Source organism: Gossypium hirsutum, chromosome A10 (genome assembly GCF_007990345.1).
Source record: "Gossypium hirsutum isolate 1008001.06 chromosome A10, Gossypium_hirsutum_v2.1, whole genome shotgun sequence".
NCBI classification, from domain to species: Eukaryota; Viridiplantae; Streptophyta; class Magnoliopsida; order Malvales; family Malvaceae; genus Gossypium; species Gossypium hirsutum.
In genome coordinates this window covers 96,268,232-96,280,691 of record NC_053433.1, presented here as the reverse complement: position 1 = coordinate 96,280,691, position 12,460 = coordinate 96,268,232, and the positions used below count along the sequence as shown (strand labels likewise).

The window sequence follows — 12,460 nt, the reverse complement described above, 5'->3', positions numbered from 1 at the left end:
TTAAAGCAGTGTAAATTTGCCTGCTATTGATTATTAACTTAGGTAGATAATTTTTTGAGAAATTTGCCTATGATTGCTACTGTTGATAAACTTAGGCATTGTCACTGAATTTTTTTTTTGTAAATTTCCCTACAATTCACATCTGTTCAATTGTAATGAATTGTAGGAAAATTTGGCAATATTTTACCCCTCATTCCTTTTGTAAACAGTTTGGCATTTTGGCATTAATATATGAGCAATTTATCCATGCTATTTGTTATCTAACTGTTAAGCAATTTGTATACCAACTGTTATCTTTTCTAACTAGCAGCCATGTGACAACCCGAATTAGGGCCTAATCGGAATAGTGGTTTCGTGACCACAAATCCGAGATAAAAATAATCGTTTTATAATTATTTTGGGGTTTATGATATGATTTTATGATTTCATGAAAATTTCGTGATGAAATTCTGTGCATTTCGCGCTTAAGTTGAGAATAGGGACTAAATCGAATAAATTGTAAAACTTGTGTTTTAGAAGTTTTTAGTATGAAATTGCTTTGGGATATTAATTAGGAGGTCTTAAATAGCAATTTGACCCATTCTTAAGTTATGGACAAAAGTTGGACATGGAGGGAATTTTTTTTGAAAGTTTAGTAGTAAGGGCATTTTGGTCATTTGTATATTAAATGAAATAAAATGGGAAAAATAACACAAAATTGGTTATCATCCTCATTAGTTGCTGCCGAAAATTGCTCTCCTCCATAGATAGGGTTTCTTCAACTTTCAAGCTTCATAGTAAGTGAATTCAAGCCCCGTTTTTAATGTTCTTCATATTTTTGAAATCATTGTAGCTCGATTTACTTATTTCTACCATTAGTTCGAGTTAGGGTTTATGTTTAAAAATTTACCCGTGAATGATAGGCATGTATTTTGTTGTTTGATGGTAGAATATGAATGTTTGAATTTAGGGGAACGATATTTTCTAAGCGATTTTTAACGAAAACGAACAAAACGGCATAATCGATAAAAATACCTATTGTTCATAACTATGTGTTAGAGTGAGAATTTGATGTTTCCATAGAAGAGAAAAATGATCAGTAGGTCATTAAACATAAGAATAAGGGCTGAAATTAAATTTTCGAGCCTTGAGGCAAAATCGTAATTTTGTAAAAGTTAGGGGGCAAAAATGTAATTTTTGTATAATGTGATTTTTTGGATTAAAATAAATAGTTTGAGTCTTAAATGAGCTAAATATGTTGTTATAGATCAAGAAAGGCGTGGAATCGACCTCGAACGGGGAAAGGAGAAAGTTTTGGACTAAATTGCAAAATTTCCATATTTTGCACCGAGGTAAGTTTGTATGTAAATAATACATTAATTTCATTTACATTCTTATATTTCAGCCTATTATATGTATATACTAGCTGATGTTGAAGTATAAATCAACTATTGGAAGAATGGAAATAAATAATAGAGAGAGTTCCCGGTTGAACATTCGGAAAAATCGAATAAAATAGAGGGAGCGTAGCTAGGTCACATGTATGATGACGAGTGCACATCATGTGTACAAGAAAGCTACGAGATACTATGTAGTAGCTAGGTCACATGTGTGATACGGGATGTATCCCATGTAGACAAGAGAGCTACGTGAGAGATAAATGTAGCTAGGTCGCATGCGTGATTCCAAGTGAAGGACACCATGTAGACAAGAGAGCTACGAGACAAATTGGCTAGGTCACATGAGTGGTACTAAGTGTTCACCATGTGTACAAGAGAGCCGAATTAAATGAAATATGATGGTGGGGCTGTGTGCTGAAACCATCAAGTATCGAGGATTAATCCGAATTATTCAACGGGATGGTTTTTGTGGAAACATTGTAGTCATGGACCTACACTTGTGATGTATGAAATGTGGTGAAAATGATTTGTGGTATATATATATGTAAGTTAAAATGAGGTTAGTATAAAGAATGTGTGAAAGAATGAAATTAGCATTGAAACTGTTTTGGACAGTAGCAGTGACGTGATTTTGAAAATTCACCAAAAATAGAAGGAATTTAATCAGAGACTGAATGAGATATCAAATTAAATCTTAATGAGTCTATTTTCATATAAAAGAAACAGAGCAAGAAAAGGAATTCTATATTTTGAGATATTTACAATTGTGTGAGACTTGCTCAGGATGACTATGTAATCCCCTGTTTCAACTTTGAAAAATCATTACAAATTGTACAAAACAAATTAAGAAATATGGTTTATATGCCTAAATTCCTTATTGAGTCTAGGTTTAAATGAAACAGGTTTCATGGTTATTTGAATTGTATACTGAGAGAAATTTAATTCGTAGTGAACAGGGGTCAGATCAGTTGAGCTGTGTAACAGGGGAAAATTTAACTAATAAACTGTACTAATTGGCTGAACCAAAAATTCTAGAAAAAAATTAGTAAGAAGTTTATGAGTCTTGATTCAGGGAAATTTTACGGATTTGAATTTCGAGTTTCGTAACTCGAGTTATGATTTATTTAGTGATCATGACGCAGGAGGGACAGCTTGATCAAATTGGAGTAAACAATTAAAATTAAAAATATGACATAATTGAGTTATGTTGTAAACATATTAGATTTCTTATTTGTTATTTATATACTTACTTACTAAGCTATAAGCTTACTTTCTTCTCTCTCCTTTGTCTTATAGTGTCATTCAGCTAGCACAAGAGTCAGAGATCGTAGAAGATCCGCCCGCACTATCAATACTCTTGGCATCTGAACTCAACATTTTGAAATATGGTATGTATAGCAGACTTAGTTATTTGTTACATGTCATAATTGTCTAGGTTCAAATTACTACTTATAGTATCAAACTAATCATTTTGTACGAAGCCTTTGAAGTTGATTTGTATTGTTAATGGCATATGTTATAATGATCAAATTGCACGCCATATTTTTGTTGAGTTTTATTTAATAACATATACTATAATTTGTTAATACCTCGTACCCTGTTCTGGCGACGGATACGGGTAAGGGGTGTTACAAGCCATGTATACCAACTGTTAAGCAATTTGTATATCAATTGTTATCTTTTCTAACCAGCAGCCATGTATACCAAGTGTTAAGCAATTTGTAAACAACAACATGAGCTGGTTAGCTATGTATACTAGCAGGCATTTTTAACACATGTTAAGCAACAAAAATATTCCAACACAATTTGTAATCAACAAAAAATTTCCATTTCATTCAAGTGTTTGTAAACAATATGAGATGGTTAGCCATGTATAACAGCAGCCATCTATACCAACATAAGCAACAATTTACCAACAACAAAATTACAAAACATAAGCTCGTTTTCAATTAACATAGAATGATTTTTTAAGGTTTTGAAAACAGCAAAACAATAACAATTACAAGCACCAAAAACCAGGTTCTTCTCTCCCTCTTCCTTGCATCCTCTAATGTCTTCACTTTTTTCAGCAGACCCAACAACACAACTCTTAAACGGGGAGTCAATGTTGGATCAAATCAGCTGAAAAACCGACATGGTTTTCGAAATCCACTGCCGAATTTCTTACACCCAAAACACCTCCTACTTGGGTTGTCATTGGACCAAGACGTGTTTAATTTGGCTGGGTTTCCACAGTAGCACACCGGAATCACTTGAGGCATATCCATTTTTTCTCTTCTCCTTCTTTTTCTTCTCTTCCTCCTCTTCTTCTTCTTCTTTTTCTTTTTCTCAAACCTTAAAATGGTGCTGGTACTATTGTTAAAGTGTTAGTAACCGGCCAGCTAGACTTAAGGTTGACAGCAAGGACTCCGTCACCTGCCACGTCACTTTATTGTGACGTTTGTGACGGAAAACGGCAAAAAGGACCGTTTTGTTACTTTTTGAAAGTTAAGTGACTGAAATAAAATTTAGGTGACTGTTTTGTCAGTTACCCCAAAGTTGGGTGACTGTTGGTGTAATTTATCCTAAATTTTAAATATATAAAGAGTATACCGATTAGGAGAGTAATTAAATGATTCACTTTTAAATAGATTTTCTTTTTCTTTTCATTTTCCCAAAAAAGAAAAGTTTTATTTGTTTGAGGAAATAAGATATTAGTAAAAATAAAAGAAAAGAGATGAAAGAGGAAAAACTAATTAATGAGTTGGATTAAATTACATTTAAAATAAAGGTTAAAATATGTCGTTTGATTTAGTCAATTGTAGTTTAAAAGTTAATATTTTTTTTAATTTAAAAATCTCAATTAAATAATTTCTAACAAAATTTATTAATTTGGAAATTTTATTAGGCTATCAACATATGAAGTGACATACAATTGACAAAAAAAATTAACATATTAAATTGATAAAATTTGACAGAAACTACTAATGATGATAATAATTAAACTAGGCTTTTTAAATTAAAAATGTAAAAAAAAATAAAAAATTATAAAGTATAATGACTAAATATCAAATTTTATTCAAACATAAAAGCTAACATCATATTTAACTTAAAACAAACAATATCTTAAATTCAAATATCAGAATTGTTCATTTTAAAATAATTGTATAAACCTGAAAATTTTGTAATGTTTTCAATTATAGATTTCAACTTTAGTCCTCGCCTCTCCTAATTTTGCATTTTGTTTTGAACTTTTAAATATTTATCAACTCTAAAATAAGACATGAGGGAATAAAAGTAGGGTGATAAAACTTAAATCTTACATTTTGTTTTTTGAAAAATGGAGATAGAGTAGGGTGGTTTTTTTTTATTTTGAATCAGCGGATATTATACAATTATGGTAATTGTTTGTTCTAACTCGTATGATTCTATTATATAAAATTATTATTTTACTTTTATATATAAAACTATTAAAAATGTAAAAATATAATAATATAATATAGAAAAATTCATATATATATTTTATGTTCAAATATTTTTTATAAAAATTATATTTAAATATTTATTTTAACCTTAAAAATATTGACAATATTAAAGATAAATAATAAAACTTAAAAATATTGACAATATTAAAGATAAATAATAAAACTTAAATTGAAGTGAAGCAAAATTAAGTAAAAATGAATGTATCTAACTTCTACGGAGATAATAGTAGATTTTAAAATTATACACTAATAATAAAACGGAGTGCGTGGTGAAACAAATTATGCCAAATGTAAAGCCGCGATAAATTTAATAACATCTTGCGCTCTGAAAAAGAAAACTTATAAGTTAAAAAGAATGTCGAAAATTTTATATCTTTTAACTTAGATTTACATATAATTAAGTATAAAGAAAAAGTAAAACCAAAGATTTGGTGAAACAAAAAGTAGAAATGAAAATTGACGACCTACTAAAAGTAAAAATTGGAGAGGTGAATGCACGGCAAGTTTTTACTTCATAATTGATCTGGTTTTGTGATTTTGTTTTAGAGAAAAATTCAATCATTTTTGGATACCACAAGATGAATGTTGAGGTTTTACAAAAACATTGACCCTTAATTTACACAAGAATTCCAGGCTTCATTTCTCTCCGCTTCTTGTTAGTTCCTCTACAGTTTATCATAACATCATTGCTAAAAACGGCTTTATCTCTTTCAATTCCATCTATACCACTCTCAGCAAATACCTAAATTTACACCCAAAAATGGGGTGGAGATAAAAAGAGACTGAAATTATATCTACAAACCTGATGTGCTAAGCAATTCCAAGTCCACAGCTCAGATATGATAAACTCCGTCATTTTCAATTGCTGCTGCTCTTGGTGGTGCGACGGCGGTCCGTAGGAGCGGAGCTTCGAGATTTGCGATTCCATTCGTTGTTCAAGAAAGTTTGTCTTTTAAGATCATGAATAAGAGGAAGCCATTGTTATCACTACAAGTACAAGAAGTGAAACGAAAGTTTGTCATTTAGTGTAGATTTGATAATGAAGAAGATTTGGGAAAATTAATGAAACGGTGCGTTCCAAGGAAAAAGGGCGACACAGTTCGTTTTCATAATTTGCAGAAGCTTTCTTTTTGGTCAAACAATGGCTACTCAGTCGTCATTTTCTCCCGCCATTCTTCTTGGTTTAAAATTCTTCACAAACCCTATATTATTCCAATTTATTTTGATTAATTCCTCTTTGATTATTTTAAAAAAATGGATTGGGATTTGGAAATTACAAATGTCTACATGAAGATGATCTTAGAAATCCAGGTAAATTACTTTAAAGAAGTAGATTTTTTGAGTTCTATATCCCGGAATAATCTCTTGTACTTGAGTTCATTTCATTTTCCTTCCCATTTTCATGAACATCCCAAATTTTCTAACTTCTCTTTTTGAGTGCTTAAGGAATATTTTTTTATTCGTACTAATTGTTGTCATATCTTCAATGTTCCTGAAAAACAGCCAAGTAAAATTGAAGGGGTAAGAAGAGAAGTGGATGGTGTGTGTTGTATATTGGAAAGTGGTCCTTGGGGACCTGCCATTGAATATTCTTTGTATGGGTTCAATGAGAAACCCCTACCTGGTTTAATCAATTTGATAGCCTGGTTGGAACGTGTTGTTGGTGAAATGAGTGTTGCAAGGTTTGACCCGTCTAACAATAACACTCTTTGATTGCTTCTTTATCTGATAATGTCTTTGAACCTGGTCTTGTCAGCAAATGTAGGAACCAGGTTATGAAGTCGTTGTCCATTCGTTTACTCGAGGAAGGCCAGGTTAATGCTGTTATGTCCCTGTTAGATGAGATGAAGAGTAACTCTTTACAGTGTCTGGCATCGAAATTCTTTTATGTGACAGGAAGGAGGCTACTCACTTACATAGCATTATACTAGCACATGGTTATATGTTATGGCACTGCAGGAAAGTTTGATGAAGCGTGTAGTTTACTAGACTAGAATGATGAAAGGCAAACGGGTTGATTCAACTGTGATCGAGTGGAGGAGGCATTGAAGATCTTTGAGTAGATGAAGAAAGATGCAATGCTAAACCTTACAACATAACTAGCAACTCACCTCTATTGATGAGCTTAAGCTAAGGTATTTTTCCTCAATCTTCAATCTGATGGGAAGAGTTATGGAGGGACATTGACATAGCTAGAAAAAGGATAGTTGGGAAAACCACTATTTCTAAACTTTTTGTTCCAACATTTTTCATTTTAGTAATTGATGTGAACCCATTCACAGTATACATACATACGTACATACATAAGTACGTATTATCTTTATTCCTTGTTATAATGCACAATATTCTTGGTTACATTCTATTGGTATAATGTAGGAGCTCTCTCAAAAAACCCATTGTGAAAAAAACAAAGACAACAGCAACTGAGAAGACATATCACTTCTAAATTTTTATCTTTTACAGTTCTCTATTTTGGAATAACACAACCAAAAACCAGGATTTTCGATATCGAATGTAACAATTTGGAAAAAGAAAAGATAATAATAATCGATATGGTACTACTAATATTGTATCATTTTGGTTTTTGTATGGATTCTTATTCCAAGATTTTGATTTCTTTTTTTAGTTTTTTAGAACTTATTTGATTCTTTTGGTTCCTAATTTAATAAATTATTAAAATTTTTAATTCCAATAGATGCTTCATCACATAAACTGTCATCCCTCAAATGATGGAACTTATGCTGTTTGTGAAACAACAACCTTGACCTATCATCAAATTCTTGCCAAACACAAGGATGTAACTATAATTTCTCACACATTTTTAATAACAAATAAAATAATAGTAATGACAATCGAATCAAATCAGATAAGACAAAAGTAGAAAGCAGGTTTTTATTGTTTTATCTTGTAGTTCGTTGATCCCCAACCGCTTTTTAATCTTTACAATTCTTGTATGGCTCTTACTTAGCAGATTGTTGTCCCACTCTGTTGTTCTTCAAACTAAACCTTAAAGCCTGACTCCCTGCAACAACCTTAAACATTGTCGACAACTGAAACAAGAACATAAAGACAAAGCCGTGCCTTGCCCTAAAATCCACCGCCTGATCGTATATTAAGACAACCCAAGACAATAAAGAAGGGAAAGAAATTAAAGGCACCCATGGATTTTTTTTGATTGGTTATCTCTTGGGATCCACTTTTTTTTTTTTTGAGGTAAAGTCCATGGACTCAAAGCGCCATGTCTCTTTTTCTGCAGCAGAAGAGACCCAATCTTCATCAGGTTCTTTACTTATCCGAGCTCCTTTAACTACTGATTCTGATTTTGATTATGGATCCAACAGTAATGAAACTGAAAGCACTAGTGGTGGGAGTACTGTAAATAGTTTTGAGAACAACAACAACAATGACGATAGTGAGTTGGAGTTGGGAATTAAGGAGTTTTTTAGTGGGGATGAGGAGTTTGACGCTAGTTCTGAGAGGTGGAGGCTTGGCTTAGATGAGGATAATGATACTGATAGCTTAGAGAATTCATCGGTAGATGAGGAAAATAGTGGGGTTAGCATTGGTTTCATGGGGAGTTTTATCTCAAACTTGATTGTTCCTATTGCTCAATTGTCAAGGGATAATGAAGGGTTTTCTGAAATGTTTACTGATGATGAGAAAATGGTGACTGATGTTGAAGATGGAGAGTTTTCTGGCGCGATTCAGGTTGAAAGTGATTTGGAAGATTTTATAGCTAAAGGTAAAGGCCTTAGTTTGGATGTTTCTAAATTTGATGAGGGCATACCACTGCAAAATCCGGAGGATGAGAGGATCGAATCGAAACCTGTTGACAAGATTGTTGTGTCTGATATGGAGGTATTCAAAGTTGAGGAAACAAGGGTGGAGGTAGGAGAGCCAATGAGTTGCCAAAGTACAGAGGGCAACAATGGTGATATTATAATTGTAAATACTGGGAATGTAAGCTTGTTTAAAACTGCTGATGGTGATACTAATTCTGATCCCTTCAAATTTCCAGCTTCATTATTAGGTCTAGACCAAGAAATTGAACCAGAAGTAGAAGCCATAGATAAGCATATTGCGGATAATGTTTGCCTTTATGATGAAAGTGTTGTTCAAATGATATGTAGAAGCTCTGAAACAACCTCCACATCTCTTTCAAAGGTAGCTTTTGAGGATCAAATATGGATAGCAAATCAGCAGATTGTAATGGATTCTGATGAAGCGGAAGCAAAGATGAAGCATGAAGCTAAGGAACTGTTCAATTCTGCTGCATTGGCTACTCTTTCAGAAGATCCGACAGACGTTGAAACGGATGGTGGTGGCCTCACAGTCACTTCCCCTTGTGGTTCTAGAGTATTCTCGCTAGACTGCGCTGCTCATTCAGGTTCTTCATTCCATTCTCTGAAAGTTGCTCCATCAAATATGGATAACATTGCCTTCGAGGAGAATCTAAGTGATGAAGATAAGCTGTTTGAGAGGTTACAACTAATAAGAGTGAAATTCTTGAGACTTGTTCATAGACTAGGTCATTCTCCCAATGATCCCATGGTGGCTCAAGTACTGTACAGACTAGCTTCAGGTAACCCTTTCTGTCAAGAATTCATCCTTGAATCTTCCATGAAAACAGCTATGCAACTTGAAGCAGAAGGTAAAGATGAATTGGACTTTTCTTTGACTCTTTTGGTTCTTGGAAAAACTGGAGTGGGAAAGAGTGCAAGCATTAATTCCATTTTCTGTGAGCAAAAATCCATGATTGATGCGTTCGAACCAGCCACAACCACAGTAAAGGAGATTGTTGGAACATTTGATGGAGTTAAGATCAAAATCTTTGATACGCCTGGTCTTAGATCTCCTGTGACGGAAGAAGCTACTAATTGCAAACTATTGGCATCCATAAAGAGGTCTATAAGGAAGTTCCCGCCAGATGTTGTCCTCTATGTCGATCGTTTAGACACATATGACAGAGATCTTACGGACTTTCTATTACTAAAGTCAGTTACTGATTCTCTAGGTTCATCAATATGGGAAAAAGCCATTGTAACTCTTACTCATGCTGCATCTGCTTGCCCCGAGGGACCAGTGGGGGAACCCTTAAGCTTTGAGGCCTTTGTATCTCAAAGGTCTAATGTGGTTCATCGAGGTATCAGCCAAGCAGTTGGAGATCTGCGGCTAATGAATCCAAGTATGATTCAACTTGTGGCTCTTGTTGAGAACCATCTATTGTGTCAGGGAGACAGAAATGGAGAATTCTTGCTTCCAAATGGGAAAACTTGGAGATCACAGTTGCTACTCTTATGTTATTCAGTGAAGATCTTATCCGAAGCAAGTTGTTTGTCGAAACCACAAGATCCTTTGGATCACCATAAGCTTTTTAGCTCGCAAATTCATTCCCCGCCTCTACCTTACTTCTTGTCTTCTCTATTGCGATCTCGTCCTCATCCAAAACTACCTAACAATCAGGGTGATGAGGATGCCATCTTAGAGATTGAATTGGGAGACTCATCAAATTATGATGAATATGACAAGCCTCCACCCTTCAAGTCTCTAAGAAGGTCTCAGGTTGATAAACTTTGCAAAGAGCAGAGAAAACCTTACTTTGAAGAGAATGATTATCATGTGAAGCTACTTCAAAAGAAACAATGGAGAAATGATGTGAAAATATTGATGGAAACTAAGAAGAAAGAGAAATATGGTGATGGTAATGATGATGATGTTGGAGATAATGCAAACGTTGAAGAAGTGGATCCAACTACTATATCGGTCCCCTTGCCTGAAATGGTCCTTCCTCCTTCCTTTAATGGGGATAACCCGGCATACCTGTATCGATTTTCAGAATCTGCATCTCAGCTTCTCACGAGGCCAGTTTTGGACTCACAGGTTTGGGATCATGATATTGGATATGATGGTGTTAGCCTTGAAAGAAGTCTTGCTATAGCTGGTTACTTACCAGGGGCATTTGCTGTTCAAATCACCAAGGATAAAAGAGAGTTCAATGTCCATTTGGATTCTTCAGTCCATTCAAAACACAGAGGGAATGGATCAACAGTGCTGGGATTCGATATCCAAACTGTTGGAAAACAGCTTGCATACGTCTTAAGGACCGAAACAAGATTAAGAAATTTCAACATAAACGGAACAACTGTAGGTTTATCAGGTACTTTCTTTGGCGGAAATATGGCTACGGGAGTTAAGATCGAGGATCGGATTTCAATAGGAAAAAGGTTGGTTTTGGCTGGAAATGCTGGGGCAGTGGCATGTCAAGGTCAAGTAGCATATGGAGCCAACATTGAGATCCGATTAAAGGATAATGTTCCTGTTGAGCAAATCCAGACCATACTTGGACTGTCTTTTGTGAAGTGGAGGCATGATCCAGCTCTAATGGATAACCTACAATCTCAATTCTCTATTGGATGCAGTTCTTCAGTGGCTGTTCATGGGGAATTGAAACACAAGTTTTGTGGGCAAATCACTCTCAAAGTAAGCAGCTCAGAACAATTATACATGACATTTGCTTCTTTAATTCCAATTGCAGTCTCCATATTTCGGATGATCTATCCTGGCTCTGATATAAGAAAGTTCTAAATGCTAAGCATTTTCATGATTGGAGGCCAGTAACACGCTTAGAATGATGCTAAATTTTATCTAGTCTTACCAATGTCAATTTATTTTGTACTAGGTTTCAATGAAACATAACATACTTATTTGCTATTTTCAAGCCTCCTTTATTTATTATAAATTATCTAAAACCTGACATATTCATATCAGAATTCAGAATTCAATTATTGCATAATGACCCTAAACAGAAAAAAATCTCCCATTAAACAAAATAAGCTCGAGATCTTGAGAAAGCTTGAGCTTGAAAAAATTCAAGTTCAAATTAATCTAAACCCGAGGAAGCCCAAGTTCAAGCTTCAGATTGATCTGAACTTAAGCTTGTAATGATCTGAGCTTGAGCTTGAAATAAATTTGATTCAAAACTCGAGAAAACCCTAAATATATGACTAAATATACATTAATAATTAATACAATTATATGATAGTATTTAAAATAAAAATGAAAATTTTTTAATTTATAGAAACATATTTATATAATTATATTAAAAATTTATCAAAGCAAGCATAATTAGTTCCTATCGTAAAATAGTAAATGACCATAGCGTTCCTTGTAACTCGACCTATAACATCTAGCAATGTCTAAAATATCAAAGTACTTGGGGGCTAAAGATCAAACAATATAGAGGAAATATCTATTACATTTCTGGATGATTTGATCATCCTATTCAGTTCCTTTGCTTTAAGTAAGAGCTCCCAGCTTTAGACCAATTTTATCATCTTTATTCCAACTTGTTGCACATTTATAAATCAACCGTTTGTCATTGTCCATCAAGCATGCGCCTCTTCCAATCTCCATCTTCCCTTTAACAATTTTCAGTGAAGCTACCAAGCATTCTCTATAATGATTCGATGTCCTCGTATTCCCAGCTTTGATAGCATTCTTTGGATCCTATTTATCTTTATTATCAAAGCTATTAATCCACAATAGAGCTAGACCACTTGGTTTTTTAAAGGGTCATTTGATGAATAAATGGTCCTCATGATACATAGGGCAACATGT

General features: G+C 33.8%; 2 protein-coding genes and 1 long non-coding RNA gene across 3 annotated transcripts; 2 read left to right on the top strand and 1 right to left on the bottom strand.

The window, feature by feature from the left end:
* Positions 1 to 3,303: 3,303 nt before the first annotated feature.
* Positions 3,304 to 5,784, bottom strand: LOC121208447 (uncharacterized). The gene is made up of 2 exons (XR_005903489.1): positions 5,646 to 5,784; positions 3,304 to 3,725 (listed from the first exon to the last, which is right to left on the bottom strand). It is a non-coding gene; the product is annotated as an uncharacterized lncRNA (long non-coding RNA).
* A 17-nt stretch (positions 5,785 to 5,801) lies between these two features.
* On the top strand, positions 5,802 to 7,240 carry LOC121208446 (uncharacterized). Its single transcript, XM_041079078.1, has 3 exons — positions 5,802 to 6,154; positions 6,347 to 6,525; positions 6,609 to 7,240. Exons 1-3 carry the CDS (start codon positions 6,098 to 6,100, stop codon positions 6,772 to 6,774), a joined length of 402 nt encoding a protein of 133 aa, XP_040935012.1. The 5' UTR covers positions 5,802 to 6,097; the 3' UTR covers positions 6,775 to 7,240.
* Positions 7,241 to 7,711: 471 nt separating this feature from the next.
* On the top strand, positions 7,712 to 11,613 carry LOC107896682 (translocase of chloroplast 159, chloroplastic). Its single transcript, XM_041079077.1, has one exon. It carries the CDS (start codon positions 8,066 to 8,068, stop codon positions 11,426 to 11,428), a length of 3,363 nt encoding a protein of 1,120 aa, XP_040935011.1. The 5' UTR covers positions 7,712 to 8,065; the 3' UTR covers positions 11,429 to 11,613.
* The last annotated feature ends 847 nt before the right edge of the window (positions 11,614 to 12,460 follow it).

What these genes read in the sequence shown, in the direction of transcription:
- LOC121208446 (XM_041079078.1), top strand. Translation starts at nt 6,098, where the DNA reads ATGGATTGGGATTTGGAAATTACAAATGTCTACATGAAGATGATCTTA. An exon ending in AGATGATCTTAGAAATCCAG is followed by an intron (nt 6,155 to 6,346) that starts GTAAATTACTTT and finishes CCTGAAAAACAG; the next exon opens with CCAAGTAAAATTGAAGGGGT. An exon ending in GGTGAAATGAGTGTTGCAAG is followed by an intron (nt 6,526 to 6,608) that starts GTTTGACCCGTC and finishes CAGCAAATGTAG; the next exon opens with GAACCAGGTTATGAAGTCGT.
- LOC107896682 (XM_041079077.1), top strand. Translation starts at nt 8,066, where the DNA reads ATGGACTCAAAGCGCCATGTCTCTTTTTCTGCAGCAGAAGAGACCCAA.